Source organism: Canis aureus, chromosome 29 (genome assembly GCF_053574225.1).
Source record: "Canis aureus isolate CA01 chromosome 29, VMU_Caureus_v.1.0, whole genome shotgun sequence".
NCBI classification, from domain to species: domain Eukaryota; kingdom Metazoa; phylum Chordata; class Mammalia; order Carnivora; family Canidae; genus Canis; species Canis aureus.
In genome coordinates, this window is record NC_135639.1 from 15,961,951 (window position 1) to 15,977,048 (window position 15,098).

The 15,098-nt window shown below is 41.3% G+C and overlaps 1 protein-coding gene across 11 annotated transcripts in view; it reads left to right on the forward strand.

Moving 5' to 3' along the window:
- Positions 1-15,098, forward strand: part of ABLIM1 (actin binding LIM protein 1) — a 283,821-nt gene that overhangs the window by 237,137 nt on the left and 31,586 nt on the right. For 10 of the 11 annotated variants that reach the window (XM_077877526.1, XM_077877525.1, XM_077877532.1 and 7 more), the window contains 4 exons: positions 910-968; positions 3,369-3,452; positions 12,764-12,841; positions 13,558-13,713. In XM_077877526.1, coding sequence (XP_077733652.1) covers positions 910-968; positions 3,369-3,452; positions 12,764-12,841; positions 13,558-13,713 — 377 coding nt within the window. The remainder of the gene's footprint in view (positions 1-909; positions 969-3,368; positions 3,453-12,763; positions 12,842-13,557; positions 13,714-15,098) is intronic. The other variant, XM_077877528.1, reaches the window with a different exon arrangement.

Sequence of the window (15,098 nt, forward strand, 5' to 3'; positions counted from 1 at the left end):
TGTCCCTCTCTCTGTGTGTGTCTCTTGTGAATAAATAAATAAAATCTTAAAAAAAAAAAAAAAAGACTTACATCTAGGTCTTACCCACAACTCTTTAAATGACATCTATATCTAGGCATACAAAATCATATCAGTGGGCTTGGATTCTTATAAGAGCTTTCTCTGGTATATAAGTGTTTTGCTTAGTTGTGTGATATGAGCACCATCCAGAGAAGGGTTTCATACTCTAAGAAGGTAAAGCATTGACTCAGGGACAGAAAAAAAAAAAAAAAGGCACTTAACCAGTAATTTCACTCATTCACAAGTGGAGACCTTTTTTTGTTAATTAAAGGTTAAAAGTTAAAGAAAACTTCTGCATTCGGAATATAACTTTCAACCTTTCTACTACGTGGCTTGATTTTTCCGTATCTTTGTAAATGACTGTGTAATTGGATCAACAAAAAATTCAGTGAGTTTTGCTTCTGGATATAGACTATCTGGTTTGACTCTATTTCCCTCATCTCAATTGCTTGGTTGTTTTGATGTTCTATAAACATGGTTTATGGATTATATTTAAATTAAATACAGCTTGTAGTAAAGATACAGTCATGACTTTTAAGGGATAATAATATGGTCCAAAGCAACAGCGACAACACTCAGTCAAGAACTAAATGTCTCTTGAATCAAAACACTGTTGTGCCCATTAGTGGTCTCTGTGGTCTAGAATTATGACCTTTATAGAGCAAGCTCAGACTGGTTGAGGAAAACTCACCTAGAGGTTAGAGTTGTCATAATTCACTTGGGCACAGGGCTCTAACACTCCCCTCTCTCCGTAGAGAAGGATATGATCTGTTCTCAGGAGTTCTGGCTAATAGGACTATGGCTTCTTTCCATTTCCTTTAACGCTTTGCGGGCACCATGTCTTTCCAGGTTCCACCGTTTGGCATCCCGACTGTAAACAATCTACCAAGACTGAGGAAAAGCTGCGGGTAAGGAAACAATTAGAACTGTGATGCCAGGTGCATTTGCCGCTGTCTGTGTCATAGTCGCTTATTCTTGGAGCTGGAGTTTGGGTGAAATTGCTTTTTCATGACTTTTTTTTTTCTTAATAGCAGATCAAGTTGAAAGACCATTTGGCCAAGGAAGGAGGTTCTCTTCCCTCCTATGTTAAACCGATTGTGTTTTTTGTTCCAAATGTTTGTGTCGGAGAAAGTAAGCCTTGCCTCACCAGTCGGGTTCATAGGAAAGCATTCAAGGGAACAACCAAACCATACAGATGGGAAAAAATGATTCATAAAGTTCTAGGTCCAACATTTGGTGACCTCACCAGACGTTTTTGTACTTAGCCCATAAGGTACCACCCTGACCCAAACTCTGCATCCATGGTACATTTTACTGACCTCTTAAGTCCAAATTTCACTGAGTAGCCTCTATCTCCAAAAGCCAGTGGTTTGTCAGATAAAACATTTAGGGAAAACAATGATGAGCCCAGAAGTGTCAATGTGAATAAGCATTCTGGTAACTTAACTCTTAGGTAACATCAAAATGCTTCAGTAACTGTCCTCACCGAAGCACACTCACAGAAGGATAGAGCCTCTTCATCTCCCACTTCTGAAGCCTTCTCCTGGTCTTATTCAACCCTGACAAGACCTCCAGATGACACTATTTTATGTGTTTCAGAAGCAAAGAGCTGTACACCCTTATAAGTCAGGATCATTATCTATATCCTGTTCAGATGCCCTAGTTTTTTCCTTAGACTGTGAAATATTTTCTGAGCAATAATCACACTGGAACCCAGGCCACGGCCTCTCAGTTTGGCTGACTTAGTGGTACCCTTGGAAAAACTGTAGTTTGTGTTCCATTTGGCATCTCAGGGAAAAGAATGGCCCGAATTTATTTTGGAAGCCAAACTCTGGAGTATGGTGTCAGATCTGCTTAAACTGCCATTAGTAGATATAAGCATCTATGCATCCTAACCCCATTGGCATCATATTTTTATGGAAAAGATTTTTTAAAAACCTTTTTCTTAGAAGAATGGAGTAAAAAGACAAACTGAAAAGGAATCTGTTGGTCTCTATTTCGACATAACAGCTTCAGCTTGAGCATGATGTGTATTAACCCTCAAGCCCATCCACCAGGCAGGTGCACACTGGCAGTCACCCATGTTGGGCACCAGAGTCTGAAATTTTTTAGGAGCTATGGATGCTGTGAAATATAAAGCATATAAAGACTATTGTATCTTTATAAAATCCTAAAACATTAAAGATAGTAATTATTGTCATTCTTATCATAAGAATGTAAAATTCATAGCATAGCTTGAGGACACTGCCCAGAAACCACCCAAGTAGCTAGTGGTCTGTACTCTCTACAGTGTTGCTTTCAGTTTTTTGAATAATCATTTTCACTTCATCCCTAATGAAGCTTTTTGGGAGATGAGGAGAAGAATGCTAATGAGACCAGACTACATGGAATGTGGGTCTTTTCTCTATAAGGATTGCTTGAGTTTGCAGATAGTGTGACTAAAATGATACTTAAAAAAGAAAAAAAAATTGATTGCATCTTGATAGAACTCCCTGGTTAAGTCTATGAAAACAACTAGTGAAATACTTCTCTTTCTGGCCAAGAAGAGCTATTAGCTTTTCTTCCTTTAGTAAAGTTTTCCAGAAAATTCCAAAGCTTTTCTCCTGAAGCCAACATTCAACCACTTGGGAGGGCAGGCCAACCCTCAGCTTGCTCACCTTTGGGAAGCCCCATAGTGTATAGAATAGAGCACTCCAGAGGGGAAAAGGTTCCAGGGTGCCCTGAGTGAGGTATGTGCTGACGTCGGTGGGGTTTAAAGGGGAATTGGTTTTTGAATAAGGGAATAAATGTTGTGCTCTCTTAAGGGTGTGTCTACAGATCACAGACCTTGAGCCAAGATTTCCAAGCCTTTCACAGGGTATCACATCAGTGCAGTTACCATAGCAAAACGAAAATGTTTTAAGAATCTCTGCAACCCCACTGAGTAATCCACATTCTTGGTATTTAAGAACTCACAGGGCATTTGTAATGACAGATTCTTAAGGACATCTCTCAATGGCTTCATTGGCTCCTTACTCTCCATGTATAGAAATTTCTAAGCCGAAATAAATGGAAAAGGAATCATGGGGAGTTAGAATGTAGATGAATAAACTATAACTTGAAGACCAGTTAATATGCTTTTAAACATGGGCTCTCCAACGCACGCACACACACACACACACACACACACACACATACAACTATAAAGCAATGCCACTTGACATTTACTATCAAATTCATTTTCCCAAAGGTTTTGTTTTTTTGTGTGGTGTTTCTAAATTGAGCTTATTTCTTTGTTCATTCTTCCCTTTTTTCATGTTTTATGGCAGCTGCCAAACAGTCATCGTTCTTCCTCCGATTTCTTTTATCCCAAAAGTCTGGTTCGACGCACAGGACGGTCACCGTCTCTGCAGGTTGGCGCTGTGTCTAAGCCAAGGCTTAGAGACGCTGTCCTAGTCCGAGGCTTCTGTCGCTTATCCTGTCCATGCTGCTTTCCCCACATAACTTCTGTGGCTCCTGCAGAAGCAAATGCTTTTTCTCACCCACAGAGTGCATCTCACATTCTGATATGGCTGTTTCCTTTTCTGAGTATTGTTTTCATTAGAGTACTGGCTAAAGCATTACTTTCATTCAACCGAGCACATTAGAAGCTCCCCCTTTGGTCCTGTATCTACACATTTGTTCATTGAACCAATATTTGCCAAGCACCCAGGTAGAATGAGTGCAAGGCTGGATGCTCTAGACCTAGACCAGCAGGAAAGACACATAAATAATAGACAAATGATTATAAAGTGGTATTAGAAACCTGTCACATAGATGAGGGCATGTCAGATGAGAGAAAGAATCTCAGTGGCACTTCCCGGGGATAGTGGCCTTTGAGTTGAGTTGTAGAGGTCCGTGGAGATGAGCACACATAGAGATGATGCCAGGGGGTGTGGCTGGTGAGAACAGCAGCAATGCCAAGCCGAGGAACACAGTGCTTGGATAGGGAGCACTTTGGCTCAAGAAAGCAGTAGTGAAATGAGAAGGGAGACAAGAGGGACCAGGCGCCTACTTTGCCGAGGCCAGGAGCTTTAAATACACTCTCTGTTGCTCTCCCTAAGAATTGCTGTGAGGTAGCTGTCCTCACCCCCATTTTCAGGTGAGAGACTGAGACTCATCACAGTTGAGTGATTTCCCGAAGAGTTAGCCCACTGGTAAGTGGAAGAGCTAAGAGTGGAAGGCAGGTTTCTGAGTTCATAACTCGTGCTCTTTCCACTACGCCACAGGGGAACTTAGGAAGACAGGAGGGGAAGACCGCATGTTAAGTCTGATGTGTTTAAGAAAGAGGGCAGCATGACCTGCAGAACCATCCAGAAGCCAGGAGAGGGCTCATCCACTCTCCAGATGAGCAGCGAAGCAGGAGATGGTGCTCCCTTCACATACTTGACCTCCTTCTGGGGTTCCTGAGAATCTGCTGAAACCAATTCAATTATAACTTTCTACAAGTTGATCTTGGCCCAGATGAAACCCATTTTTTTTTTTTTTAGATCTGCTAACGATTCCAGATTATAACATAACACTTTAGTCTGGTCTCTGTGCATACACCTTTTTTTCTGTGCCTGCTCGAACAGTGCTAAGGTTGAGGAGAGTTGCTTAGTGTACTTTCATTAAAACTTTACATTCTTTCTTTAAATGGTTTGGAAGAGAGTTTGAAGCATATACATTTAGAGCAGAAAGGAACCTTTTAGACGTCACCCCCCAAGTGTCTTCATCTATAGAATGAGGTAAGCCCAAAGTGCCCCCCCTGCCCCAGCATCAGCAGTAAGACTTAACTACAGATTCCAGGCCTCGGGTGCGTTATGTTGGCCCATGATACTGGGTTACGCTCCAACTTGTATTTGTCATTATGATCTTCATTCTATCTTAAAGCTTCAGCTCCAGTGGCAGAGTTTTCACATGCAGTGAAATTATAGTCTCCTGAATCCAGTGGAACAGCCAAAGACTGTCCCCACTGCAAATGAGTGTTGCTCAGAATTAGAACCTCTATTTGGCAAGACGTTGCTTTTTCAATAGTTTTTGGATCCCTTTCCCAAAAGTATGCTTTATAACTCAAATAGTGTTCTGTCTTGTTAGCCTGAGGCTATAGTCAAGTGATGCATTTTGAACAAAAATCTAATCTTTGAGTGTGAGATTTTTTGGTTTGCTCCAGACCCTTAAGTTTGAAAGAGCCTCTTAGGTAGTGGTGGGTTGAAGGAGAGAGAGCTCTGTTTTTAATAACTACTCTCTTCCTGTCCTGGTTCAAAAGGGACATCTGATTCCCATTATCCAGCCATAAATATCAATGAAGTCAACTTCAGCTCCATCACAGAAAGTTGTAAACAGCTTGGGATCTGGCAAGGAAACAGGCCATTTGACAAGGTCTCCCTTTACCATTGGCTATTGAGGAACAGCTCACCAGAACTTTTGAGAAGCCTGAAAATTCCAAGGCAATCCTCAGGTCACACAGATATATTGATCTTTTAGATGCCTTACACAAGCAGTTCATTTCACCAGAAATGATAGTTAGTTATTAGGTAAATCAGCTGTACTCTTGCAGGGACATTCAGCCCTCTGTGCTCCAGAAGCAAGTCTTGGTTTTGTTGTAGAAGAAATTTACAGGAGGAAAGTCATTTTATTATTTATATTCTACAGTTGCTCCTTGTCTCCTCGGGCTGAAATACGGGTAAAAGAAAATGATGAAGTAGAATTACCTAAGAAGAACATTCAATTTTACTTACTTGGACAAGTTTTATATGAATAGTGAATTTTGTCTATAGGTAAAAGTCAATATTAAACATTTGTAATTTCTGCTATAATTCATTATAGACAAAGCAGATGGCATTCCCAGACCAAGTTTTTTAGAATCCACAGTGGATCACTTGCTAAATTCTAAAAAGGAGCATCTCTGATGTGTGTTTGGAGGCTAAAGCATGAATGGACTGCCATACAAAATGGGCATGAGATTTTTTTTCTTTTGAAACTAACATTCACTATTATATGCACTTGCAAACCTATAATATACCAAACATATACTGTGTGTATATTTTTTAAAGAGCTAAATAGAGGCTTTATATATGTCTCGAACAAGGAGATAATGTTGGCTATTGTTTTATTAACATCACTACAATACATGCTGCTTTATTCCAGTCTTTTACTTTATTCGAATATTTTATTCTATTTTGGTCTGTTTTTATAATTCATCAGAATTATAGGGATTAAGATTTATTCTGGAAAGACATTGAGGCTCTTGGCCATAGTAAAGGGTGATGGCATTTGTGAAACTCTCCAGAGAAGGGTCTGGTATGCCCATTAGCTCAAAACTTCTTTCTCCAAAGGAATTAATTTCACCCTTCCTTGACTTAGCAGTGAACATGCAATGTATGCAGATTTTAAAAGTATTCCTTCTTCTGCAGCTATTATCACCACCTTGTCTAGTGAACTTCAACAAAAACCCAAGGCAGGTACTGTCAATCTCAGCAGCACTTCGTATAAGGTGTCAATCACCTTATATCAGTAGTCATCCCTTGGCATTCATCAACTCTATCCCATTCAGTTGCCTGTAGTGTCCCCTACTTCTTAGAGCATGGCTTTGGAAGAATGCAAGTTAGATGGGTAGTTGTCGCACCCTTGCTCCTGCTGAAAGTGGGGAGGGCGGGGGCAGCAGAGTGCTTTCTGGCACTCCCCCACCAAGAAGGGACCAGAGTGCACGATGGCCCTTAATGGAAGTAACTGGAAACTATTATTTCTCTGCTTATTCACCAGGCAGAGCTCTGGTAAGTCTTTTTTAATGGTCAAAATCTGAAGAAGGATTAGAGATGCATGGAAGCATAAAGAGATGTCTTCAATGTAATTCTCACTTTGTGACTATGCCTCCTGAATGGTAGGACAGATGGACCAAGTCAAGGCATAGAGAAAAAATCATCTGTAAGGTAGTTAGAGGGCTTTTAAAAAGATTGTATGCCAAAAACAAAGAAACATGTATTTTCAAGCAACCACTATAAGGGATCAAATGCCATTTTTTTTCTCTTCCTTATTGAAACAAACTACTCGTCTTCTGGTGAGACTTATCCGTGTTGATTTTTTTGAGAAAAATAAAAAAACCTTTTTGAAATCAAAAGTGGGCACATGAACATGTGCTGGGGGAATAAATGTAGGTCACATGGACCCCTTGATGAGAGAGTGAACGAGGACAACCACATGCAATAAAAGGTTCTTAGTGAAGCTCCTTTCCTCCTGTTGCCAAAATGAGGATTAAATTCTTTGCCTAATTTTATTAGCATAATACTTTGAGAAATCACAGCCAGTCTATAACCCTTTCTATATCTATTCTGCTTTCTCCACCCTTGCCTTGCCTTTATTTTTTCTTTCTTTCTTTTTTTTTTTGGGGGGGGGGGCAAAGATGACAATAAAAAATAGAACTGAATTTTCCAACTGTGCTTTCAAGTTGTTTTTTTCCATAAGGCATGAGGGGCAAGGTGCTTAAATTAAAATAAGTAAATTGCATCTGCTTTTAACAACAGATCCTATTTCCTTTCTCTGTAGAACAGAAGTGGATATATCTTTGAGAATAAATATTAGAAATTCTCTTTTATAATATAGTTGACCATTAAACAACACAGGTTTGAACTATGTGGGTCCACTCATATGCTTTTTTTAAATATAAATACACTGCAGTACTAACAAATGTATTTTCTCTTCCTTTGGAGTTTCTTAATTACATTTCTCTAACTTGCTTTCTTATAAGAGTATAGTATGTGATACATATAGCATGCAAAATATGTTATTCAACTGTTTATGTTATCAGTAAGGCTTCAGGTTCAACAGCAGGTTTTTGATAATTAAGTTTTGGGTGGAGTCAAAAGTTATACGTGGATTGTCCACTGCACAGTGGGTCAATGCTGCTGACCTTGGCATTATTTAAGGGTCAGCTGTGTAGTTGAGAGAGTAATTTTGTTTGTCATAACTCTCATAGAGGCTCACGAAGGCTGCTGACCCATTGGGTTATTGAACTCAATTAGTAATTACTGGGTCACTGTTGTTACCTTGAATATCAGAATGGGTTGAAAATAGTAATGTAGGTTAACTAATTGCCTATAAGGATCATCTGTGGAAATGTGGCTCACCTGTAAAACTTTGTTCTAGCCCAGCAGGGTGACACTAGAGTTAAGTTCATGGTAAAGAAGAAGCAGTCAGTGGGATTGGAAAGAGGGAAAGCATGGCAGTAAGTTGTTGCTTTTCAGGTTAAATGAGTTTCAATTGGAGTGGATTTGAGCTGCTGTATTGGAAGACAGCTTTGTGCCTTTTGAGGCTATCTTGGCCATCAGAGACCCTCAGCAAGTAAAATGGTTTCTTTTCATAATAAAGTTGTTCATTTAAAATTCAACATTTTTAGAATTCTAGATCTTTGAATTGAAATGTAAAATTCCAAATATTTAAGATTAAAATACCCAAACCAATGTTGTGTTTTAAAAAAGTAATCTTATTATCTTCACGAAGGAGGGCCCTCTAACCTCCACTGGTCGAGCACATACACCTCGGGAGCCATTGGGACTGTGGCAGGAAAGCAAGCAATCGTGTATGCTGTTTAAGCCTGGAGCACAAAGAGACAGAGAACCAGGAACTGTACTGGTAGATAAGACAGGCATGTGCAAGGTATTTGGCCATCTGGCGTGGCAGGGGCATAAATTAGTAAACCTAAGACCTAGGCAGGAAGTCACCATCTCAGGTGGATACATTTTCACTTCATAGAGTTCTTGAGAAGGGGAAGGGCATTTGGCAATCTGACTGCTGCCCCATGTATGATGATAAGTGACTTCACATATCTAAGTTCTGATGAGAGTGCATGCAAGTGCAGTAGCTGTAGAGGGCTCTACGGACCTCTTCTCCACGGAGCTCAAGTTTGAAAGGACTCTTCTGTCATGAAGAACAAAACACCGGTAGTGCTCTCCTTCACTACGTGAGATTAACAAAGAAATCCAGTCTAAGTCCAGTGTCTGGAAAATGCTGAAAATGGGTACGTGCCCTGGGCGAGGCAAGGTGCTTTAAGTTTTATAGGTGTTTCCTTTGTCCCTATAAACTAGATTCAAGTACCGTCTCCTCCTTTGAGAAGCTGAAGCTAAAGGAAGTCAAAAGAAAAAGGGAGAGAGAAAGCAAGAAAGGAAAGAAAAACTCATAAAATGTCACACAACTAGGAGATCCAGGATTTGAACTAAATCTTGACTCCAAATCCAGCCTTCTAACCACCCCCCATACTATACTACACAGAGTCATGTTTTATTCAATTATTTCATTTTAGACAGGAAAACAGAAGAAGAGCCATTGTAAGAAAATAAGCAAGGATGTAACTCATAAGCAAGACACCTATGAGTAGGAAGTAGATTTTAAGTAAGGTTAGGAGACCAGAATAAAGCAAAAGCAAGGAACAGTAAATGCGGTGAAATGAAGAGGAACTTCTGAATTTCCAAGAGACATCTGGAGCGTTTCCCAGTGCTAAATGGTCTGAAGATGCTCACGGCGGCCTGACCTCTCCACGAGAACCAGGGCATCGTTAGATTTGGTGAATAGCCAACTTGACTTTGAGCACAAGTCTGACTGTAAAAATCTAAAATATTTACTCTAGAATCAGAGAGCCCGGGGCAGGTGTGTGCAAAATGGAGGTGGTTCAGCTTGAAAACCTTTAAGAATGAAATGAGACTTGTCGGATAACCCTTGACACCTTAAGCTCCACCAGTCATGATGTAAATGAACCAGCTGAAGGCTTCAGAGGAAGCCTGCTTAAGCCACAGATCCTCTAACGTGGTGAAGAAAGAAGGTACAGAGAGCCTGTGTGGAAACAGCCTGGTTCAGCCAAGAGAACTTTTCCCTCTGTGGAGTGCCTCAACCCTGGAAGAGAAGCTTACAGACCTCCTCCCAGACATGCGTTCACCTGGCTCTCCAGCTACATTCCTATCCGCATGCGCAGCACACGAGGGAACCATATACTTCAGAGCCACCCCAGGTGCATGATTACAGGGAAGGCAGAGAGTATCCCTGACCCGTATTTGGCAAAAATGAGTGACATGGGAGAGACCCCAAGACTCAGTGCATTCTCAGGCTATTCACACAATGTCCTAGCTGTTTGTCAGTGAAAACAGGGCTTTGTCATAACCATGTCAGTAGCTGAAGATGCCTGACTGTCCCTCACTACCTCCTTTCCTACCGCACCCCAACTCAGAGCCACTGCAGTCTTCTCGTGGAGCTAAGGACACTGCCTTCTGCTAGTTGATCTCAATTTTTTTCTTCTATCTTCACTTCATCCATCCCATTAGCTATGTTGATGAGACAGAAATGGTCACATTTGTCTTACAATATGGGGGAGATCTTAGTGCAGGAGCTAAAAGCTTGGGCTCCACCCCTAGGGCACCTGGCTTCATATCCTGACGCTTGAGTATGTGTGTAGCTGAGAGCTTGCACACTTCTTCCTCATGATAGCAGAACCTGGCTCAAGGTGTTATTGAGGAGATGAAAGTGAGATCAAGCCTGGAAAATGCTCCTCCCAGAGCCTGCCACATAGTAAGCAGACGACAAACTTTAGCTGCCACTAATATTCTAATATTCTTGCGTTGTTACTTACCAGGTTTCACTTTGATATTGGGTTGGCACATATTTGCTGCCAGCCACTTGAAGCCGAAGGACCACCTGCAGTTAATAGTTATCCCACACAGAGGCATACTGGCTCAACTTTATTAACGGATGGCATCTTTTTAAAGGAGGACTAGATTCTGGTGTAGTGTCATTTCTCTGTTTTGATTGGGAAACAGACCAAGGAATTGGAGTTTTTGGAGCAGTATTACTATGTGAGCCCTTTCTTTCTCAGTAGACTCAGAATTGAGAATTTTCTCACATTGAGATGTGCATGTGATTGGAAAATTTAAGCCTTGGAGGAAAGTACTTGTATGTGGCAGGTCTTAGGGAGGGGGACCAGAAGCGATGAGCCTGCTACACCAGCACTGTGACTTCTCCAGCCCCCTCCACCCTGGTATCTCAAAGACACGAGAATAATCCATCACAACCCTCCAGTGAATTATCTGTTAGAATGAGTCTAATCACTCTCTGCCTTGAATTGGCCAGGTGGGTTTGCTCTCATTATTTCAGATATGAATTACAGAGTGATACAACATCCTTATTTTTAGGAGTTTTTTTGGCTCCATTACATTCACTTTCAAGGTGCCAAATATCAGTAGAAACGGTAGCAAAGAGGAAAGATCCAATTCCTAGCGGAGAATTACGAATTTTCCTCTCCAAGAAATGTCTGTACAGAGGGGAGAAGGCCTTTTAAGACTAGACCTTTGGTTTTCTTTGTGGAGCTTTCCAGAATGTGCCAGGGAGAGTGGGAGGCAATTAATCCTAGTTAATACTAATACATTTCCTTCCCACTGCTAGCACCTCCACTCAGTCTCAGGGTCCTCTAAGCATGTATTAGAAGGCCAATTTCTTTTGTCTTTCCCAGCAGCTGACCACTAACCTGACTTCAGTGACTCTGTGTGGTTGGGTTCACATCATGTAATTAACACTAGCCAGGTATCCACAAACTGAGTGTTTACGAATAATAAATTGTAGCTCATTCCCTCAATAAATACTTATGCCTTCTACATACCTGTGCAAAACAGGCATACACAGTGGTTTAAAAAAAAAAATTCCTGTGAGTGTAGGGATGGTAACTGAAGTTAATGATGGAGATAGGATGCAAACAAAAACACCCCAATTCATATGGAATTATAAATTTTATTCCTAAAGGAAAACTAAGAGAGATACTAAGAGAAAATAAGGGTAACCCTTCTGGATTGAAAGATCAGGGAGAGCTTCCTTGAGGAGGTGATGTTTAAAGCCAAGACTGAAGAAGGGAAAAAACTCAAGTAAAATTAGGGATCAGAGCATTTCAGGCAGAGGGAACAGCGAGGAATAGAAGAACCCTGAAGCAGGGACATGTACCATGTTCCATGAGTGATGGTGTGAAGTAAGTGAGGAGGAGGAGAGGAAAGCAGGATCAAAACCCTGAGGTGCTGGGAGTTGTGATTTTAAGTGGTTGCTGAAGCCAAAAGTAGTGACCAAATTCTGTTCCTAAAAGATCTCTGCAGGGGGCGCCTGGGTGGCTCAGTGGTTAGGTGTATGACTCTGGATTTCAGCTCAGGTCATTATCTCAGGGTTGTGCGATCGAGCCCCATGTTGGGCTCCACACTCAGCGTGGCATCTGCTTGTCCTCTCTCTGTTCCTCCCCACACTTGTGCGCACTCTCTCTCTCAAATAAATTGATTAAATCTTTAAAAAGAAAAAAAAGATCTCTCTGGCCACTGGGTACCAAGTGGATTTGAAGAGGGCAAGAATGGATGCAGGACACCCTCAGGCAAGGTCATTGCAATAGTCCAGATGAGCAGAGTTCGAGCCTGGGGCTGGGTGGAGGGAAATGTGCACGAAGGCAGAGCCAGAAGGTCATAGAAGGGAGGAGGAAGAGAAAGTAGAAACAAAAATCCCCAAATGCATTTTCAAGGCTGGTTGCACAGCTGGTTCTCCTTTGCCTTTCTCTCTAGGTTATATTTTTCCTTATTCAGGAAAGTCACAAATCTTTCTTTAACCAGCTTAGTTTTTAATAAATGCTAGGGACTCAGGCCAGTCTTGATTCTGAAGCCACGGTCTGAAGCCTTACAACACACTGTTTATTTTACAGCCTACCAGGACTTCCTCTGAAAGCATTTATTCTAGACCAGGCTCCAGTATCCCGGGCTCCCCAGGTCATACTATCTATGTAAGTATTTACACTTGGAGAAGACCCTTTCGGGACAGGTAAAGCAGCAGATTGTATTAGTGGAGTGGGTAATCCAAAATAGAATAATTTGAAACAACTTCTATTTATGTTATGAGCTCCAGTTTTCATTTTTGAAGGTCAACCCTCTCAATCATGTTTTCCTTCGGGTAATTAAATTTATATACAAATGTGACCAGCAACATCAATGACCCATAAAGTGCAGTAATACCGTGCAGGACTTTAAAAATTGCCACAGCCAACTTGGATATACATACTTGGGGATTAATTATACATTTCATAATGCTGATACTGAGTATTTTTAAATTATGCCACAAAGATATTTAAATATTTGGTTTATCAAATATGCAGTTCTTGTTTTTAGCCATCTGGGAAAATTTTTTGACCATCTGTTTGAGCTTCTCCATCTCTGTAATACATTTGGGGAAATTATCCTGAAGGTTTATAGGCTTTTCTACTTAGTTTATTCTACACAGACTTTTTCCTAAGATTTTGATGACTATTTTTTTTAAAACCATGATAATAAATAGGCAACTTTCTAAAGCAAAACGTTTTTGGTTTTAAAACTAAGCAGAATGTTTTGATTTGGGTTTATTTTTAAGGTCTTCACCTTTCAAGCCAGACATGAAATGTACTAACAATAGTTCCCAAAAGAAATGAGACCAAGAGTAATTTTGCTTTCTGTTTAACTTTGCCAGGCAAAAGTGGACAATGAAATCCTGGATTATAAGGATTTAGCAGCCATTCCCAAGGTCAAGGCAATTTATGATATTGAACGTCCGGATCTTATTACCTATGAGCCTTTCTACACTTTGGGCTATGATGACAAACAGGAGAGGCAGAGCCTGGGAGAGGTAATAAATTCTAGAAGCTGTGAGTTATATAACAGCTTTGCTTTTGTCATGTGTATGAGGACGACTGAGGGGAATCAAAATAAGTCACAGGGTCCCTTTGATTGCCTGCTCTTTGCAGGTCTCTGTACCAGGTGTTTCAAGGTACTCAGAAGCCTATCACACCATCCCCCTGGCGTCAGGAGGTTACAGAGAGGCCGGAGGACAGACCAGCCAGAGGAAACAACAGGAAAGGATGAATGAGCGCTAGTACCAGACTGGGATAGCAGAGCAGATAGACTGGGAAGGAAGTCAGAGCTCTCAGGGGAGATTCTGTGAGGGGGGACAGAGGGTGTAAGAGAGGGAGAGTCTTTTTGAGGGGGTTAGGGGGGGTCCTTGGTCTGGGGACAGGCCAAAGTATAGTCATGGGGATCATGAGGAAAGAGAACAATACATCCTAAATCACGACACCTGCAGTTTGCAGCATCTTTTTTTTTTTTTTAAGATTTTATTTATTTATTCATGAGAGTGTGTAATGCAGAGAAAAAGAGAGGCAGAGACACAGGCAGAGGGAGAAGCAGGCTCCTTGCAGGGAGCCCCATGTGGGACTCGATCCCAGGACTCCAGGATCACACCCTGGGCTGAAGGTGGCACTAAACCGCTGAGCCACCCAGGCTGCCCTGCAGTTTGCAGCATCTTATGATAGAATGTGCAGGAACAGAAACAGCAGAGAGCTCAAGACCCCAGTATGGCACAGCGATGTGAGCCAGGGTTCTGGAATCAAATTATCCGGGCTCCACCTGGGACTCCACATGCTGCTTGTACAACCATGGCCATGCGGCAGCCATTCTGACCCTGGTTTCTTCATCTGAAAAACAGGATGACAAAATGTACCTCATAGGACGTTAGTGAGGATTAAATAAACTATCTATTAAATGTTAATATCTATATAATATCTAGATCATGTATTATCTGTTAAAACTGACCTATATAAACTAATCTATTAAAGCAATTAGCAGAGAGACCCATGGCAAATGTTCGGCAAATGACAGCTGCTACGGGGGTCGTTACCTGTCCTCTTGGGGCTTATTTATGCTCTCCCAACATTAATGGTCCAGGGACTGGAGCACAGACTCTCAGCTCCTTAGGCTCCTCCCCATCCCTTCCCAGGATTTGGAGTTCCCAGCCCGGGTAGCGTGGACTCCGGTCTGTTCAACTCACTCTTAACTTTTTTCCCTTTTATTTTTAAAACTGGAATCCTCAGTGGACTGGCTTGAGTGCGGTCATGGAGATGTTACCCAAGTATTGGACTGAAATTAGGTGTTCAATCCAAGGTTAAGACAGACTGTAAACTACCTAACATCCCCACAGTGCTTGGAGGTCTTAGATGAAGAAAAGCCATGAAAACC